A 19,869-nucleotide genomic window follows, 5' to 3' on the forward strand; every position below is an offset into this window, starting at 1 on the left:
ACGCCCCTGTAATATATTAGTTTAAAATTATTTGCGTAGTTCTGTGAGAGGATTTCCCGCATTGCAGTTGTGTGTGATGAAATGCACGATGTACGGACCAGAACGTAAAGTTAAACTTGACTCTGGTTTGCGTTGGAACTGGCCAAGTCCCAGACTCAACACTTGGCTCTCTTGATGTTGGGTTTTGGATTCTGGTCCTTCCCCAGGGACAGAGCACTCCCCTGTTGGTGTGTCACTGCAGAGTGGGCCTTTGTGCTTTTCCCTGCACAGCTAGAGCCTGAAACTGTGTTGGGCAGCACCTGGAACTCCCCCAGGCTGGCGTTCCTGCCAGCGAAGGCAGCCCAGCCTCCCCTCGCTGGTCCTGCACCCACGCGCCCGGTGCTCTCCTGCCGCCGTTTTGCCCGGGAGCGTGGCGATGCTGAGCGCCTCCGCGCCGCAGAGGAAGGCAGCCTGTCGGAGATGCAGTGGATTTTCCGATGGAGGTTCCCGGTGGCTGGTCCACCTCGTTGCTGCGCAGCCAGCCGTAGCGCAGGAGGGGACGCAGAGTGGGGAGGCAACAGGACAGCGCTGCTTCGGGGCCTCTTGGGAGCCCGAGGAGCTGCAACTGCAGGCGCCTTCCCTGGCACGTTAGACCCATCTGAGCTACACTCTGCCTTTCCAAACCTGTAATTGTGCCATGAGAGTCTTTTTTTTTTTTCTCTTTTTTTTTCTTTTTTCTCTTTTTTCTTTTTTTTTTCCTTTTTTCCTTTTTTTTATAGCAATTTCAATATGGTCAAGATAAATATCCTGCATACAAATTTTTAAAAGAAGCTGTTGTGAAAATGAAGGATTCGCATGGTTTCAATGTTTTCCTTTACAGACTGAAGAATTTACCGTTCACTTTTACTAAACTTAAAGAACTTGCAGCTTTGTGGCTTTCCGACAACCAGGTAATGACTTTCAATATTCCTATTTTCTTTAGTCGCTAGAAGTCTTAGCAAGAGCCGTAAGGAAACCTATAATTCAGTACCTGATCGCCGTAGAATTTTAGACGTGTTTGCTCCCAGTCCAGCTTTATACTCTCATATCAAGGTATAGATTCTTCTTTTATTAACGTGGAAAGATCACCTTTGCAGGAGTTATTACTTGCATCTAGCTAAGCTGCTGTATCCGTACAAAAGTAGTAAATAAGGGCCAAAAGGGTCAAGAGAATAGTTTGTAAATAGAAATTCAAGAGGTAAGACTTTGTTAACAAACTGGTTACTAGTTTGTCCCGTCCTTTGCTCCATCTGTGCCTCCGTTCTTGTTGCCTTCCTTTTCCCTTTTCCCTTTTCCTTTCCCTTTTCCCTTTTCCATGCTTCCACTCCTGCGTATTTTAAACTCCATTGCAGTCAGTGGGAGTTTAAACATGGAAAAGATGCACAAGATCTCTTAATCTTGTTTTAGAGAAAACTCTAATTTAAGTTCCTTTTAAACCTAAGTATCCCTTTCTTTCTCCTAAGGGGTTTGGTTTCACTGCTATATATTCTTTAGGATTCTATTTTAAAACAAGTTATGTAAGATGAACACTGAGAAATGTAACAGTTCAGCCAGCATCTGAACACTAAAATAAATCTCGATCCTTTCAGTGGATAGAATAATTTTGCACTTCCATAATTTAACTCTAAATGGAGAACAACTCAATTTGTGCAGTGTTCGAAATGTTCAACATAGCTAACAGTTTCTAATAATCTCAGTAAATCTCATAATCTCACCTTTCTCACTTTGCAGTAATGCCCACGGTCAGATATTATGACTCTGTAACTGAAGTTGGTGAGGATAACTCTTCAGGGGCCAATTAGGATGCTCCGGGAGGTTAACCCGTCCGTACGGCGTGTGTACGGCTGCGCCGGGCGCAGAACCGCGCAGAGCAGAGCCCGTGCTGCTCCACGGGGCGCGGCCCGGCAGATGGGGTCGCTTTTCTGTCAACATGTCAGATGAAACTCCTGCTGTCTCCTGGCCGGCGTGGAGCATGCAGCTGTGCCCTGAAACCGTCGCAAGGCCAAATGCAGTGTGATCAGTAGATTTACGTTGGTGCATGCTTGTCGCACTGCTCTGTAAATCTACTTTTTATTTTTATAGCTAAGCAAAGAATTTTAAAGGAATTACAGAAGCGAAGAATGGGAGAGGAGGAATTTCCACCAGCTTAATACTTGTTTCAGTCCCCAGAGATTATTATTTTCATACAGACTTTTGGTTAATCTTGTCTTTTCTCTTTATCAAGTGCCAGTGAACAGACGTGCTCCGAGCTAACGGCTCTGTTTTGCCTTTCTGCGCAGTCCAAGGCTCTCATTCCGCTGCAAACCGAGGCTCACCCTGAAACAAAGCAGAGAGTGCTGACCAACTACATGTTTCCCCAGCAGCCCCGCAGTGATGAAGGTAAAGCACCGCCAGCACCTCCTACAAAGGCAGGAGCAGGGCTTCTTCAGGTGATGGAGAAAGAAACAGAGGAGGGAGAGGAAGGGGTTTCAGATGTGGTTCTGGGTGTGAGTGTTGCTCCTGACACACAAAGCCGGTGGGGCGCAAGTAACAGGCTGCGTTTTGCAGGAATCCTGTTTGTAAAGCCGTTATTCTCAGGCTGTCCGATTTACATTTCCTTACATTTCCTTTTTTGTTTTCAGAAGAATGCCTTTGTATAAATAATTAGGACAGAAGTTGTAGGATATGCCTCGCTGCCGTGCGGACGGGCTGGTGGCCGGAGGCTGGGCCTGTCTGAGCGAGCGGGGCGCTTGGCCAGCTCCTAGACGTTTGGGATTGGGAGCTCGGAGCCTGGCGGTGCTGGGGGTTTGGCTTCTGCCAGAGCTACGTTAAGTTAGAGGGTTGGCATACTCCCCCGCAGCTCCAGATCTGCCCCGAAGCCCTCTTGCTTCCCATCACTCTAATTTCCGTTTTCACATTAAACTCCGTTTGTGGTGGTTTGTCAGCTACCGCTCTCATTGCCCCCCTCAGCAGTTTAAAGCAATAACCCCAGATCACAGGATCAGCTAAGCACATGCCCATTTAGGTAATTTCCAGTCTTCTGCTGGCTGCACTGATTCCTTGTTCTCGTGCGTTGCTGTTTGCAATTTAACCGTAGATTTCCAGTCAGACAGTGATAGCTTTAACCCTACTTTGTGGGAGGAGCAGAGACAGCAACGTATGACTGTTGCCTTTGAGTTTGAAGAAAAAAAGGAAGAGGAGGAAAATGCAGGGAAAGTTAAGGTAAGTTCTGTTTCATTTATTCCAGTCCATGTTGTGGACAGAGTCCACCTTACACATCTTGAGTTGAGCTGGTGTTGTGTTGTAAATACCCAGAAAGTACTCGTCACCACGTTTCAAGTGCAGCAGTTGAGGAGGAATAGCGTATCTGTTCTCCCTGGAGTACACGTTACCAGTTCCTGCTCTTGCAGTTGTTGTCTAGCCAGCAAAACTTTGATTTCCTTAGTCAGTCCAGGCCTGTAACCCTAACGTCGAGGTCCTGCTGTGGGAGGTGTTTTGTCACAAAGGCAAAATGAGCACAAAATGTTGGGAGACTTAGAGTGAATGTCCAGCCACCTGGTTCTTCAGAAAGATCCAGATCACACAGGGAATTCCACATTCCTCTCAAGGTGGAAGTTGACGAGAGCCTTGCAACTTCAGGGAGTTACACAGGAATGTGCAGCCAAGAGGGTGTCACTCATCAATTTTGTAACCTACCAGAAATGCAGATGAAAACGTGAATATCCTCCTCCATTTATCTTATTTATATTAAATTAATATAATTCCAGAGATTTCAATTGAGCCCTTAATCGGTTACATTGTTAGAAGGACCATCCGTGTTTACATGGCCTGAAAACTCCTATTTCTTGAATAATCAAAAGGAATTACCCCAGATCAAACACTTAGCACTGCAAATTTTTAATTGCAGTAGGAGATGCAACGTGAATGTATTGCCAGAGACAAAAATCATATGAGGAGATTCAAATCATATTTTAATCATAAAATTAACAGTACTGTTATTAATAGCTATTTAACATTCCATTTAAATCTTCTTGGAAATTTTGGATTTTTCTTTTTAATATTTTTCCCCATTAGGAATTTTCATCTAACTCTTGTAACCAGAGGCAATGGGCTCTGCTGCTTTAGTAAAACAGAAAATGAAGTCAGAGCAACCTTTGCCTCACAACAAACGGGTTAAACTGAAATTTTACCCCAGATGAATTGCAGGTTTGTGGGTCATATATGAAAAGCAAAGCATCTGGGAGAGTTTTAGAGAGTTGCACTGCTTCTTATCAGAATTTTAGCTGTGGGTAACATGGCTGTCCAGGTGTGCCAAACAATTGGAATATTAACAGAGAAATAGCTATCAATTTCTAAGATTGCAGAATAATGTATTTTAAATACTATTTTAATTCTTGAAATCTAATATATTAATGATGTCACATAGCCATTTTGGTTTTAATATATTTCAGAATACTATGAATGACTGAAACAGGTATTTCCTTTGAGTAAGCTGTTCTTGTAGAAAAAATAACTCTTATCCGCGGAATGCGTTCCGGTACTTCAGTTCAGATGCTGCCATCTGCTGTATGGAAAACGGGGAGGCAAGCCCAGCCGAGACGCAGTCCCACATTTTTCAGGTTTCCTAGAAGCAGCACTTCACAAAAATAGCTGGTGCGTGCCCGTGCTGCGAGCGGATGTCTCCGCATGCCGTCATCCCGGGAGCAGGATGGTCAGGGTGCCGTGGTGCTGTGGTCGCGATGCCTCTTGCCAGGGCTGTTTGCTCATCCCGGGCAGCCGCGGTCGCAGTCAGCGGAGCAGAATCTGCGTTCCCAGAGCAAGCACTGGTCAGCTCCAGTCCCAGCCCAGTTGCAGCAGAGCGTGGGAAGGGCAGCCGGTGGCAGGAGTGGTTTGTACCCTGCGGGTGACCCATGGCACGTGGCCTGCACCTCTCCAAAACGTTTTGGCTCAGCCATCCGAAGGTCAGGACAGTCTTTATTCTTTGTGTCACTGCTCCTTAGCTGGGGAAGAGTCCAGCACTAAAATACTCATCGGTGGAAAGCGCGTGTAAGCCGCTGTGCAGTACCTGAGGCTGCACGGAGTCCTCTGGTCCCATAGGCAGTCCAGTGCTCCTCTCCTCCACAACGATCCTACCCTCTTCTCCCCAGACCAAACCGCTACGTTTTCCAGGTGATGCTGTCGTTATTGCTGATGCAGAGAAGAATTACACTTGAAAGGCTAAGCAGGGAGCTGGGAGCTGATCAGACATCTCCCATCTGCGTACCCTGAAGGCAGCACCTCTCCTCTCTCGTATCTCACTGTGTGCACACCAGTTACCCACGAGTACCTGTAGTTTGTGAAAACTGAAAGTAGAGAAGTAATACTTTTCAGTCCCAGGAAATCTTACCAGGCTGCGCAAGGGAAGGATTTCCCACTGAAGGTGTGGGGTTTTTTTCCCCCTGTCATGGAAAACAACCATTTTGCCCAAGCCATGAAAAAATGAGCTCAAATCCAGTTACTATTAGTAACATAGAAATGCTTATTTACATCCTTCTGGTGTATCCACGCTCTTCCCCAGTAACGCCAGTTCCCCTCTTTATGTGAACGCCCATAAAAGCGTTGTAAGGAGTTACTTGGCTGCGCTGTTCGCCAGCCCATGTTTAGATGCGTGCACGTGAACTGAAAGCCAATTGCTGGAACTTTTTGAGAAGTTAGCATGTGTCACTCCATCCACGTGCTGCGATAGGTATTAGGGAATTTTTAATATCTACGTTTTTAGCAGTTTGACCAGACCTTTGTTGGGTGGATTTGAAGGCAGTAACCCGTCAATAGGCAGTAACCACAAACACTTAAGTAGCATTTTTTACAAGCATGCATAGTTTCCACTTTCTGGCTTTCATGGTTCAAACTGAACTCTCAGCCCACTATGTGTTACAGTACATTTGGTAATTGAGATTGTTCAATAACTTCTTCCATCAAGACTTTTGGACTTCAGAAATTCTCTTTTCAGGGTCATGCTACTTTTGGTGTAGCATTAAGGGCACCGTGTCGACAGGGAGTGCAGATTTCCTCTGTACCAAGTCCGAATCGGTGACGAAAATACCTGCGTTCTAGTGGGTATCGCCTGCCACAGCTGCCAGTATTTTTGTGTTTTGTATTAATACTCCCGGTGATACAAAGCTCTTGCTGAAGTCCCTGTCCGTGACTTGCCCATCTCGTGGAAGTCTTTCAGGGAATTTTTCCTTGGCTAGTGCTTATTGAGGATTTGCTCTGTGCTTGACTTTTGGCTTTGTTTGTCTCTAGACCTTACGCTAAATCATGGTCTGAATTGCATGAAAGAGCAATTGCCTAATTAGGCCACATCTAAATACGATTTCTTTCAACCGTAAATCAACCAGAGCTTTAGTAATGTTTTACAGACGTAATTTATTTTTTTCTGTTGAAATTCTTTGTTAACATATGACATCATGGTCATGCATTTTGATGTTTTATGTTACAGTCATGTCAGAATCTATTATCTGTAATGTTTATTCTGTGCTGGTTCAGGAGTGTATGCCAGTATTTCATTTAGTTTTATTTTCCAAATCGATCATGCCTGTAAAATATTCCCATCAACAGAACGTATTCATTTGAATCCAAAATTACTTTTAGGGATTTAAAATCCAATGACTATAACAGTGAGCTATTAGAGGTATGCTCCCTTTGCTTGCCTCACGTACACAAGGAGGCAGAAGCTTCTTTGTGGTCAATATTTCCGATATGCAAAGTTTCTTGGACAGAGCGGGGAGGGCAGGAGATGCCCTGTGCTGAGGGAGGCATCCGCCGCAGGCTGGGTCGAGGGACAGACCTGCCGGCTGCCCGCACGCCCCGAGCAGCCTTGCCAAGGTCGTGGATGCGCACGTCAAGTTCCTCAGGCTCTCTTCTTGCCGTGTGGTGTCACGCTCAGCTGGCAAAATGTGGCTGTAGCTCGGTGCGGAAGCTGTGAGGAGAGGTCAGCATCGTGTTTGTCGTCTGTGATGCGGTGGGTCACTGTACCAGCTCCTCAGAGCGCAGTGTCCTGCCCAGTGATGGGGGTGATGTTGTCCACGAGCCTTCTCAGCCGCTCTTCCTCTTCCAGCCAGCTCGGAGGTTTTGTGGAATTGCTTTGGACTTGGGAAGTACGATGTTTCTCTACTTCTGAGTGATAAAAATTCTAAATTTAAAGTGTGGAGTTTTCTAGAAAATCTGTAGGTCTGTCTGCCAGTTAAAGCACTATTCAGTGACTTTTCTGTCGTGGTGTGAGTCTGTTTTCCTGTGTTTTCTATCTAAGAAGAGAATAAGGTACACGTGAGTGCATGCGTGTTCGTTATACACCTCAAAAAGCAAGTCTGTTCTCAGCTGCCGTAGATAATTCAGATTAATTCAGTACACTGCACATAGCTAAGTTAATTCTGTATTTACACCAGTATTGTTTTGGAAAAGTGTGATTTCATATGTCAGTACTCTTCAGCAATGTGTAGGATTAAAATCCAATGCTCTCACTGGGTAAAAGATGGGCTTACAGGGAACCACTCCCGTCCGTCATTCTGTGTCACTGAGATTCCATTATGGGCTGAGATTGTGTAACTGAGAGCAAATTTCAGTCCAAGAACTTAAAAATCCATTAAGATAGCTGTATGCGATGCATTACCTCAAATAGATTAATTAAAAACTGGAGGAATTTACACTTAGCCATAGTACTGTAACCATGGTTTCGGTTTGCATGCTGTTTTCATTTTGTATTTGTGCTTTAATTCTTTTTATGACTGTTCAGGTTGAAATAAATCTGAAACGTTATCCTACTCCATACCCGGAGGATTTAAAGAATATGGTAAAATCAGTTCAAAATCTGGTGGGCAAAACAAGCCACGGAGTACGGCCTGAGAACTCGGCACCAACCGCGAACAGTGAACAAGCTGTGACAGAAAAGTACGAGCACAAGTGGCCCGTGGCACCGAAGGAGATTTCGGTGGAGGTAATGTAACAGGATCCATATTCCTCACAAAAGTTCAAGAGGGGGTTTTAACGTAACTCCATCAAGTGATATTCTGCATCTGCCGCGAACGTCGTACCTGGTAGTTTCTAGTTTCATTCTGTAAAGTTAATTGCGTTGTGTATTGAGTTGCTGTTTTCCCCATACTACTGAGTTTATCAGACTGAATTTTTGGTTTCAAATCGACCTAGATCTAAATTTTGGTACTGATATATACAAGCGCTCTCCTTAATTTTAGCGATATGAGAGACTTGCATGTTAGCAGGAGAGGGACCTGATCGCGATTTCCATCTCAGACTTAAGTAAGTGTATTTCTGCGTCAAATATGTTAACGGCAAATCAGTTTGTTCTGTCCGACCCTACTGTGCCACTAGGTTCTGCTTCTCCTGTTCACGTTACGTGTAGTAGAGAGCCAATTAACCTTGCCAAAGTTAATGAGTTCAGCAGCAGTGCTTCTTCGGCTGCAGGAGCCCTTAGATCAGGCGACTTACCCCGAGCTGCAGAATCTAGCCCGGAGTGCGTTTGTCAGAAGTGGATCAGTACGCGTGGTGAAAAGTCTTCTGTTCCAACATGAATACAGTCGCTGACAGGTACATCCCTGAAGAGTGCACTCTTGTGCAAAGCCCTTACAGACAGCTGAGCTTGATCTCGGAGGGTATCAACTCGTTAACGTTCACGCTACCAACTGTGAGGTACAATTTGTAAATACGGGAAATCTCTTACCCTGGCAGTAGGTACTGGTAGTTTATAAGCTTGGACGGGTCTGAAAGAATACCAGCATTCTTGAAAAGCTTTCTGAAGCCTTAATGTTTCAGAAGAAATCCTAGAATCACAGAAGGGTTTGGGTGGGAAGGCTTCTTCAAAGCCCACCCAGTCCAACCCCCCTGCCAGGAGCAGGGACATCTCCAACCAGATCAGGTTGCTAATAAATAAATGAGGGGGAAAATTATCAAATTATCTTTTCACCACTTTGTTATTTAAACGTTATGATAATTTACTGTCCTTGACATATCCCTGTCTCTGGCTAGTCGTGTATGCCTGAGTCTTTCTTCCTCAGTTTTCCATATTCTTAAAACAGAGTGGCTATTCTTACGTATTGCACAGTAGCTGCTCTGTCGGTACTGTGTGTTTTATTTACAGTCAAGCATTTTCATTTCTTAAGAAAAAAACAACAGAAGTTTTCTCTTAAGATGGCCTCAGAAGACTTTCTTCAAATCTAGACACAGTTTTGATTAGTCCTTCAAACTGAAATATTTAAGTCAAGTCATTCATGTTGTTACCTAAATCTGAAATCTGAAATTCCACCATTATTCCTTTTTACTCATTAAATTCTTTCTTACTGTGTGAATCTGGCCTTTTCTGCTGTTGTTGCTGAATACATACAATTTATTTTGCATCATCTAGCTTTTGAACTTGACTATCTTAGCGGGTTTCTGCAGGTTTAGTTATCCTGCTGTGAACACATCCGTGTTTTCTCCCTCGGATTTGGATCGGTGTTGCCTGACAGAGACATGAGATGTTTGGTCCTGGGGCTGTGTCTGGTGGCGCAGGCTGCAGAAGCCGGCGCTGCGCTGGTTTAGCTGCTGTGAAGTGGATGTTAAATTGTGAAACCGAAGTGTTAACATCCCGCTTACCTGCGCCGCAGCAGAGGCCGTTACCGGGGTGTAAGGAAAGAGGAAATGGCAGCAACACCCTAAAATGCTGCAGTTACTCAGATTGCTGTGTGACCACATGCTGTGCTTTAACGTAGGAAACGATGAAGACAAATTTCATTCTTACGTTTCATTCTTGAGAAAAACACGTTCACCTTTGCAACAGAAAAATAATCACATCTGTGAATGTACATGAGCTGGTAACTGCATGGGCATCGCGAGAAGCATTCTGTAAAAACAGCTGGATTGCTGAAGACCCTGCCGTGATTCCTGAAGTGCAATTAAATAATGCAATTACAATTTCCTAGTGAATTTTCTACCACAAGCGGTTGATGTGAGCGCGTGACTATTTCCATCGCATCAGTGAAGATGTGTTTTTCGTCTTTCATTATTATAATAGTGAAGATGGTAGAACCTTTTTAGATATTAATTTTCCTAGTAGTTAGTTAGCACTAGGAACACAACTATCTCGTCAACTAAAGAGAAGAAAGGAAGTGTTCTTGTTCGTACAAGTAGTGACACGTGGAAGATTTTATGGCTGGAAGGCAGGATGATGTATACGTTTTCCTCTCTTTGGCTTCTGGCATGAAGATAAAGAAGAGGTATGGGAAACTGTAGAAAAAATTGTTTCAGTTGTAGCACATTAAATGCAACATAATTAAGCTCCGTGTGCTTTTCAGATAATTAGGAGACATGATCTCAAGCCTCAAGTGAAAGTACAGTTTGAAAGTGCAGGTGTGTTCTGATATACAGTTAGACTGAAGACAGTTTCTAATATAAGGTAATTTAATTTCAGAGGCAAAGCTCACTTTTTCATCCTCAGAGGCCAGATAAACTGTTTTTTTTTCTGATCTCTTCTGGGTTTTCCTGCAATTAATTTACACATGGCTCTTCACAAAGCTGTTTCTAAATAATTAAAGGGAGCACCTGAAATGAGTAACAAGCTACATTTCAAATCATCCTCCACCTTCAGTTATCATAAGCAAACTCTTTCTTAATTAATCATCAATTAAAATAAACCTCTTCATCGTCCTAAGTCGTTTTGAAAGATGTGCATTTTGGAGAAAAAGAAGCCTGGGATAACCTAGTGCGTTGTGTAGCCCTTCCATGAGGAACAAGGAGAAATACCGCAAATCGGCAATCAAGATCTTTATAGTTAATTAGTTCATGTTCCTCATATGTATGGATTGACAAATAAACTGGAAGTATTTCTGTCTAACGCTCAGCTTTGGCCAGCCTCTCTTGATGGGGAGAGGAATGTGTGCTAAAGATTTTGGGGTTATATCTGCTTTAAGCCCGTACCTTGATAAGCTCTTGGCAACAGAATTAGCTGTATTTTACCAGGAGTCAGAAATATCTTCCTTACTGAGTTTGGATTCTCCATGGCACAAAAAATCTTTATGGAGGTTATGACCTCAGTAACTTCTTGTCAAAGGAGAAAGGAGGTAATGATGTACTCGTCTGGGGGTCTGACTCACAAGAGACCGTTCTTCAGATCAGATGTCAAATGTCTTAAAGTTCATTTTGGGTTCATTTTTAGTTCCTTTGGCTTCTGCCTGCCCTTGGAGAGACATTGTTCAGGGCTGCCTCCAAGATACGATGTCAGAAGGTCTCCCATCCTCCGCAGTACGTGACTGATGACTGGTCGGATAAGCATCTGCAGTTTATCTTTCCAGAATCCTGACCGTGTCAGCTAACAGGCTTAGCCGTATGAGATTATTCTGGAAGTGGAGATTTTAACTCTAAAATCCATCTTTGTAGACGGAGTATCTCTAACTTTGATTTCTTTGGTGACAGGGAGTTCTGGTCGGTTCTTGGTGCATCCCCTCGGCTGTATTTCTGATCACCTCAGCAGGCAGGGTCGGTGACACTCCTCTGCATGCCTTTTGCACGCTGAGCTTCAGGTAGACTGTGTTTTGTGCTTTTGTCAGGAGAAGACTATTTGATGGGACTTTGAACCGATTGACGCGCAGGGCTGAGAGGTGGAAGTATGGCCGTTTTCTGTACAGAGAGTGTAGCGTGTCATTCCTCAGGCTGACCTGGCTGTCCCCAGTTGGGAAGTGCTGCCAGCACTCTGTGTCGGTGTAATGGTTCCTCTGGAACTGGTCCATCGTTACTGGTCTCGTGTTCCTCTGCCCGGAGCGTGGTGCCTCAGCCCCGACTCTGCTCTGCTCTGTTCGGAGGCTTTGCAGGCAGACTCTGAGAGTCAGGTTATTTTAAAAATTCCAGCTCTCTCCATCGTCACTTGATGTTCTTGTGTTGTCAGCATGAATAATTGGTGATATTTCTCTTTCCCAGTTATTTTAATGGTTCTTGCCATGTATTTTCTCTTGGGAAGCAGCTCACCGTATTTTTCTCTCCTCCTCCTGTGTCTCTCTCTGGTTAGTCCTGAGGAGTAAGTTCTGGAAAAAGCCAGTTACATTTATCTCTTCCCTTTGTTCTTGCAATTTGTCCTATTAATAATACTTCTTCTTTTTTTCTAATAGTGACCTTTTTGTTCTTGGGCTTGTAAGAAAAAAGGTCCTCTTGAACAGAGTGGAATTAAATGGAACGCGATTTTGACTTTTTACAACATATTTTACTCTCATGGCATATTCACAAATGCCAGCCTAGTTCTTTCAAAAGAGCATTGATTTTTGTTGGAATAGCTGGACTGGGGGCTAAAAAGAGAGAAAAAAAAATATAACACAGAAAACTATGAAATCATGCACCTGAAGTACAAACCTGTGTTCATCGTTATGTCAGAAATGGAACTGCAGGGTTTCCTGTCTTACAGCAAGTAGTTCTATTTTCAGCTTGTAACTTTTGGAAGTTTCATGGCACGATATTGGGATTCTAGGTTCCAGATAGAGAAAATACAGAATTCCAAAAGAGTCACGTGTCTGATACAGACAGCACTCATAAATCGCCTCTGGAAATCCCAGACGGGACGGAGAAGGAAGAGCGTACAGAAAGCCCAGAGGTACAGCGCGAAACTTAACATGCTCCATGCTTCAGAGGTGGAGGAGTTCTCACTCTGGGAATGCTGTGCACTTTTTTATTTCTCAAAAACCGGTTTTGCGTAAATTTGTTACACTGCACTGGGAAATGATTGTGCTGCACTGGAACAATGCTGTTGCACTATTGTCAGCTTTGAGCTGTGTGTACGTCACTGCTGTTATTGAAGAAATTCCGAGCACAAGGGACCTCTGCATGGGAAAGTGGCTTAAAGCCTTGAATATTTTACACCACGGAGGAATCAGTATGTAGCTGTATTTGCTTAAATGTTAGGACTGAGGGGGGTAATTAAATGGGCTGTGAAGATACCTGTTCTTTGCTGGTTTGGTGTGGTACTACCTCCAGAGTACACGAAATGCAGAAGGATTATGGTATCTGCTGTGTAAATGTAATTGTGTTCCCCAGGGATCAGTCACAGGGCAAGTGCTTCTACAAATCTCTGCTTCTGCTGTTACTGCAGACAGTAGTTAACGGAGAGTAAACCTCCGAAAGTTTTCTCCTTATGAGTAAAAGCAAGTAAATTTTAAAAATACTGCAGCATTTTACATGTTAATAACACGGTTTGGGGTTTGGTACAGCATTTTAAATTGTTTCTTTAAATATTACATCTCTTCCCTTTATTGACTTTGCAAAATCGCTGGAGTACCTTTAACAGCAAAGTGTCAGGGTACAGAGATCCTTGTAGCGTCTCCGTTAGTGTCAGTTCCCTCCTAAATGTATTTCTCCTAACCATTTCCTCCCCATTTTTACTACTAATTATTGATTTTCTCCTAACATCTCCCCAAAACTTCCTCTTTTTTACGAGATACTCTCCTTCCCCAGCGTCCGTCCTCGTTACGCAGTCACAGCTGATGCTCTCGCTGCTGAGACGATGCGTGCTTCTCGTACCACTCCCCACAAGGATCTTGGTTGGCATTGCCGTGGCTTCCCAGTGTTGCCATGCCCATCTCCCAGTTCCCTTCCCATCACATTTCCCTGAGCCCGTGCACCGACACCCGCAAAGCGGGTTTCCCACATCGCTCCTTCTTCCGACTCCCGTTCCTCCGGTCCCCTCCTGAGGGCAGGGTGACCAGTACTGTTCCTAATGAGCCTAATTAAAGTGTCCTAATTTAAAATACCTCTTTCTGTGGCTATACCTCACTTTCTTTCCACTTTAAAACTCCCGTTGTTTTCAGTATATATCCTGTGGCCAGCTAGAACATCAAAGCAGTTGTGCAGGGCGGCCTTTGAAGGTCAGGGTTTGCTGAACTCTCAGTGAGAAGTTTATGAAATCTGAATAGTTTTAATTTAGCAAAAAAGCTCTTTAGAGACAAAGTCATTTTAATTAAAAATAGCTATAGGGACAGTTGAATCTATAGAATGACTTGTGCCACAAATAGATGAATGAGGAATACTTATTCCTGAAAGAAGAAGTAAATGTTTATTCTGTATTTTTGTTTATTTCTACTGGCAACTTGCGTTTTTGTGACCTTTACCTCATCAAAAATGTTTACACGGCCTTGATGTGTCTTGCAAGTTCCATCTGTTTTGTCCACATTTTCAGAATGAGCACATCACCATCATTTTTATAAGTGTGTGTGTAACACTAATTAGAACTTTCAGCTGACAAATCAGCGTGATTAGACACTGCCGCATGGTGGGGGTTGGTGTGCTGTCCCATCCATGAGAAGAAGGGGGTGAACTGTTTGTGCGTTGCAGTTTGAAGTGGATTCTGCTTCCTATGTTTACTCTACGTTATTATTATGTTCCTCAGGATGCCTTTGGACATCCTGCCAGTGAGATGAGGATAGGGGAACTTCGTCCTTCCATGCCAGAGACTCCGTTGTACCCTCCCAAACTTGTTCTGCTGGGTAAAGAGAAGAAAGGTACTGACTTGACTTTCAACCTTTTCGATGAAAGCCTACGTAATGCAGACAGACAGACACGTTACTTAAGATGTTCTACCCTTCCCTGTGATTTGAAGACGTATTACATGCGTGTTTGTGCACATGTATACATATCCACAGTATCAATTTTAAAATGTATTTTTCTGGAGTTCAGTTTTCAAATGCCACCTCCTGAAAACGTGTGCTGTGTTTTGTTTCAGAATCGACAGATGAGTCTGAAGCAGATAAGATCCATTGTCTGAATAACAGCGTTTCCTCAGGCACTTACTCAGACTATTCCCCTTCCCAGGCTTCCTCAGGGTCCTCCAACGCGCATGTTAAAATGGGGTCCTTGCAGACCACGGCTAAAGAAGCAGTGAATAACTCTTTGTGGGGGAACAGGTGTGATCATCTTTTTTAACGCAGCTTCTGGGTGCCTTGTGTTGTGCGTTCAAAGTGACCCTATGCTATCTGTTAAGGCGTTCAATTAAAAAGCCCCACTGTTTTTACCCCAGTTTTGCGGGGGTGCACATAGCTGTTCAAAACCCAGGCTGTGCAGGGTTGGCCACTCATTCGTGCTCTGTAAATGTCAGTAGTTCTACAGCTGGTTTTTCAACCATGGGCTATAACCACGCATTAAAAGCGCCTAGTAATTGAGCTGCAATTATTCTGCTCTGTGTGGTCCTGAGCTGCAGCTGGCTGTGGTTTAGCGTAGATAGCAGAGTGTATGCCTCTCATATTTTTGCTGTCCTGAGCCTCACTCTGCCCTGGACATCAAAGAGCAACACGGTTCTGTGAAAGTTGTGATTTGCACTGGCTGTCAGCAACCTGAAGACACTCCTGTGCCGTACCAGGAACACGCTGCCCTATCGATTCCTGCCATAAATCACCTAAAGTAGTTCCGTCCTAAGTGCAGTTCCGTCCTAAGTGCAGTTGTACCCTAAGTGCAGTTCCATTCACAGGCTCTCCGTTACAGAGAGGCTGAAGCCTGCTCGCTGGAGATATATGAAACCTTGGTGGTGAGAACATGCACAAACTGAATCTGGTATTTTTGTTTAAAAAAAGAATTATGTAAGTGTAAAAAAGTCTTCCCCTGCACTCATAGAAGAGTATTTTTAAAGCAGGGAAAATACAGCTGGACTTACATGAACATGGCATTGAGCTACCCAGGACTTTTGACTGCTTTCTTGGTTTCTCTGTGTGCGTACTTGCACAATCTGTACTCCAGTGCAAAATTCTGCTGCCATTCCTGCCAAGGCAGTGGCACAAGGTGCACATCTCACGGTAGGCTCCCAAAGCCAGAGTATGGATGGGAGAATAATCAATTGTTTTGTAATTGCCTCTTTCTGACGACTGCTTACGTGTTCTAATAGAGGGCATTTCATCTTCTTTCATTTTGTTTTGGTTTTGCAGGCTGGCACAGTCATTTCCACAGCCCCTTGAAACAAAGCCATTGCTGAGCCAGCGGGAATCCGCTCCAGTGGGGAACCTGCCGCTGCGCACCGACAGGCGCCCGCTGAGCGACACCTTCACCGACAGCTGGAACGACAGCTCGCACTACGACAACACGGGGTTTGTTGCGGAGGAGAGCGCGGTGGAGAATCCCAGTGCTAACCCCCTCCTGAGCACGAAATCGAGAAGCACATCTGCGCACGGACGCAGGCCGTTGATTAGACAAGACAGGATAGTTGGCATTCCCCTGGAGCTGGAGCAGCCGACGCTCAGAAACACACACGAATCTGAAGTGCCTCCTCCCAACCCTTGGCAAAATTGGACCAGAACCCCTAGTCCTTTTGAAGACAGGACAGCTTTTCCTTCCAAACTGGAAAGCACCCCCACCACCAGCCCTTTGCCTGAGCGGAAAGATCACATCAAAGAGTCTCCTGAAATGACTAGCACTTTCACTCCTGGAATAGCATGGGAATATCACGATTCAAATGCTAACCGAAGTCTCACAAACGTCTTTTCCCATCTCCACTGTCGCCCAGATCCTTCCAAAAGCGTCATTTCAATCAGCAAGAGCACCGAACGGCTTTCTCCGATGATGAGGGATTTAAAAACGAACAAATTTAAGAAGTCGCAAAGTATCGATGAGATAGACATTGGTACATACAAAGTGTATAACATACCCTTAGAAAACTATGCATCTGGTAACGATACTGTAGGAACCCACGAGAGGGTGGACAAGCTCCTGGGCCCGGAGCACGGCATGCTGAGCATGTCCCGCAGCCAGTCGGTCCCCATGCTGGATGACGAGCTGCTGACCTACGGCAGCGTCAAGGTGCAACCGCAGCAGAAGTCGTCCGTCACGAAGAAAGTCTACCAGTTCGACCAAAGCTTCAACCCGCAGGGAGCAGTGGAGGTCACTGCGGAGAAGAGGCTGCCGCCGCCGTTCCAGCTCAACCCCGAGTACATTCCCCAGCAGAGTAAGAACCTGCCCCAGGATCTGGTCAGCCCCAGGGCCTACCGCGGCTACCCCCCCGTGGAGCACATGTTCTCCTTCTCCCAGCCTTCCGTGAACGAGGAGGCGGTCAGCGCCCCCTTTGCGAGCCAGGGCTCTCGGCCGGGCTTCTTGAGGAGAGCGGATTCGCTGGCCAACTCCACCGAGATGGCCATGTTCAGGAGGGTCAGCGAGCCCCACGAGCTGCCCCCGAGCGATAGGTATGGCAGGCCTCCCTACCGAGGAGCCATGGAGCGCCAAAGCAGCATCTCGGTCTCCGAGTCTCAGTTCCTCAAGAGGAACGGCAGGTACGAAGACGAGCATCCTTCCTACCAAGAAGTAAAAGCCCAGACTGGAAGCTTTCCAGTTAAAAACCTTACGCAAAGGAGGCCGCTGTCGGCAAGAAGCTACAGCACAGAGAGCTACGGCACATCCCAAACCAGGCCGGTTTCAGCGAGGCCTACAATGGCAGCTCTGCTGGAAAAGATACCGTCAGACTATAACTTGGGTAACTATGGCGACAAGCCTTCCGATAGCAGTGATATAAAGACAAGGCCTACCCCTGTGAAGGGAAATGAGAGCTGTGCTAAAATGCCCGCTGACTGGAGACAACAGCTACTTAGACATATAGAAGCTAGAAGGTTAGACAGGGTATGTTTGGCACTTCTCTGCAATTAATGCCTTTAGTTGTGTGTTTCGCTATTTCCAACTATTTGCACGTACAGTGGTAACCACCAGAATGCCCAGTAACGAAAAGTCCTGCGTTGGTGTCAGAGGAACCGGCCCGCAAATGGCCTGGGGGCGCTCCAAAGCGGCTGGCGTGAGGGGTTCCCGGGTAAACGCGCGATAAAGAGTCTCTGCACGAGTAACGCGCCGCGGTGCACCTTACTCGTGTAGGAACGGCCGCAGCACCGTCTGAAATAATAAAAACCGTAAAAATCTCTCCTTGTCAGCAGACGTGAAGGTGCTGCTGAAGTCCACCACTTCAGTAACGGTTTGAGAGCGTTAAAGGATACTGGATACCTCTTTGCAGTAAAAGGCCGTAAAGAAAAACATCACAGATAGAAAGTGAATTAATGTATTTTAGCTTTCAGATCACGGTTAGCGGGGGGATTTAAAGGTATCTCCTGACTCCAAAAAGTACGGGATGTACACTGCCACTGTTTTGAACAAGGAATGTGGTTATTGCTCCTTTTAGCTGTAGGAATTATGCTGCTTTGCCTTCTATGCCAAGCAGTACAAGTGCTATAGTGCATGAATTCTGTAATTCTGAGCTTGAGTATTTGCCGACCTACTTCATGAATCGCATTTACTCCATAATCTGAAGTGGCTGTGAAAAATTACTGTTGTCAAGTGTGTGAGTTAGCTTCAAAATGTGTCCGCATACCTATTTTACGCTAGATACTCACGAGCTTGGTGTTAACGTAGCCGTTACCTTCCCGTTGCTCGGATGTGATGCATATTAAAATCTCATTAAGGGTCAAATGGGTAAACCTTAAACCTGGCCTGAAGGCTGGAGTTTTTTCCTTACTTCAGCTGTTTTCCTGGTGTTGTGTAAAACGGATTGGAAAATACATCGTGCCCAGGCAAAGTAGTGCACCCCAAAAAGACATTTCTGGTGGAAATAAACGGTTCCCAGGTGGGGTTTGTTTAAGAAATACCTTTACACTGAGTTTACAATGTGTATTTGCTTAAGAAAAACACTTTATTTCACGGCAAGCTGACACGGGTGATTTTATGGGTTAAACAGAGCCCGCAGTGATCCCCGCAGGAGCCGGCGAGCCAGGTTCTAGCCCGTCGCCAGGTTCGATGAGCGCAGCTCTAAGCAGCTGGGCTGTCTGCCGGCGGTTCCCCAGCCGGCGCGAAGGCCCGGGCGCTGCGGCGCTGGGAGCCAGGGAGCAGGCGCGGAGCTCGGGCACGGTGCAGAGCCTTCCTGTGCAGGGCTTTTTCCTCTGCCTTCCTGCTCGATACCTGTTTTCTGGCCCGTGCGGGGTTGCGCAGGCGTACGAAATTTGGCCGTATTTGCAAAATAAAGACTTGTACGGTGTGTAGACTGCAATTTTCAGACTCCAGATAAGGACGTATTTCATCTGCTGTCAGCGTTGAAGTCTTTTATGGTATCCATTTTATGTATAACTAGCAATGTACTTGCTTCGTGTGACCCAGTGCATGCATCAAAAAGCTATTTATTTCTGGGTACTGTTTGTTTGCTTAAACTAAAACTTTGTGAAATTAACCATTTATGTGTGATACTTAATTGAAGGAGCATGTGTGTTCATATCCTGTCACGTGGTTGTTTCCTTACTCAGACCGCTGCTTACAAACACAACACAGTTAGCCTTGGCATGCTGCACTCTGGAGGGTTTTCAGCCATGCATGCCGGCAGAAGCATGACTTTAAACTTGCAGCCTAAATCTAAATTTGAAAGCCAAATGCTTCAAGAGCTACCTCTACCGAAAGTAAGTATGGGATAGCCAGCATCTACCGGCATTACAACGTAAATTAATAATATTCCTTGCTTTTTCCTGGTTTAGCTTTTGCCTATTACTCATGCTTATACTGTACACAATCCAAAAAGCAAAGATGATAGTAATACAGTTTTCCCGCTCGAAATCTTGCTTTTTGGATTAAGTAGCTCACGTGGCTGTCGTTACCGCTTTCTGCTCGCGTGTTACAGACCGATGCAGTCATTGTATTTTCTCAGTGACTTAATCTGTGCACAGAAGTGGAGAACGTGTTTTGTTTTGTGACTGATCTTAGGAAAATCAATGTGGAAATGTTAGGTCTGCATTTCAATAGGCTCCAAGAGACAGGGATTTTAACCCATGGACGTTAATTGGGTATGCTGCAGTAGCTGATGCATTTTAAGTATATGCCTACCACACCTGAATTAATTTTAAACTTTTGTTGAGTAATGCCTGTAGAAAG

The 19,869-nt window shown here is 45.1% G+C and overlaps 2 protein-coding genes across 2 annotated transcripts in view; one reads left to right on the forward strand and one right to left on the reverse strand.

Annotated features, from left to right (window-relative positions):
* NEGR1 (neuronal growth regulator 1) overlaps nucleotides 1–19,869 on the reverse strand; it is a 726,879-nt gene that overhangs the window by 218,473 nt on the left and 488,537 nt on the right. The window lies entirely within an intron of this gene.
* LRRC7 (leucine rich repeat containing 7) overlaps nucleotides 1–19,869 on the forward strand; it is a 137,564-nt gene that overhangs the window by 101,673 nt on the left and 16,022 nt on the right. The window contains exons 13-20 of the mRNA XM_086753669.1: nucleotides 860–929; nucleotides 2,298–2,397; nucleotides 3,095–3,219; nucleotides 7,769–7,969; nucleotides 14,390–14,501; nucleotides 14,723–14,903; nucleotides 15,915–17,592; nucleotides 19,251–19,400. Of these exons, the coding sequence (XP_086609795.1) occupies nucleotides 860–929; nucleotides 2,298–2,397; nucleotides 3,095–3,219; nucleotides 7,769–7,969; nucleotides 14,390–14,501; nucleotides 14,723–14,903; nucleotides 15,915–17,592; nucleotides 19,251–19,400 (2,617 nt within the window). The remainder of the gene's footprint in view (nucleotides 1–859; nucleotides 930–2,297; nucleotides 2,398–3,094; nucleotides 3,220–7,768; nucleotides 7,970–14,389; nucleotides 14,502–14,722; nucleotides 14,904–15,914; nucleotides 17,593–19,250; nucleotides 19,401–19,869) is intronic.

This window comes from Chlamydotis macqueenii, chromosome 8, assembly GCF_036417535.1.
Source record: "Chlamydotis macqueenii isolate bChlMac1 chromosome 8, bChlMac1.mat, whole genome shotgun sequence".
Classification (NCBI taxonomy): Eukaryota; Metazoa; Chordata; class Aves; order Otidiformes; family Otididae; genus Chlamydotis; species Chlamydotis macqueenii.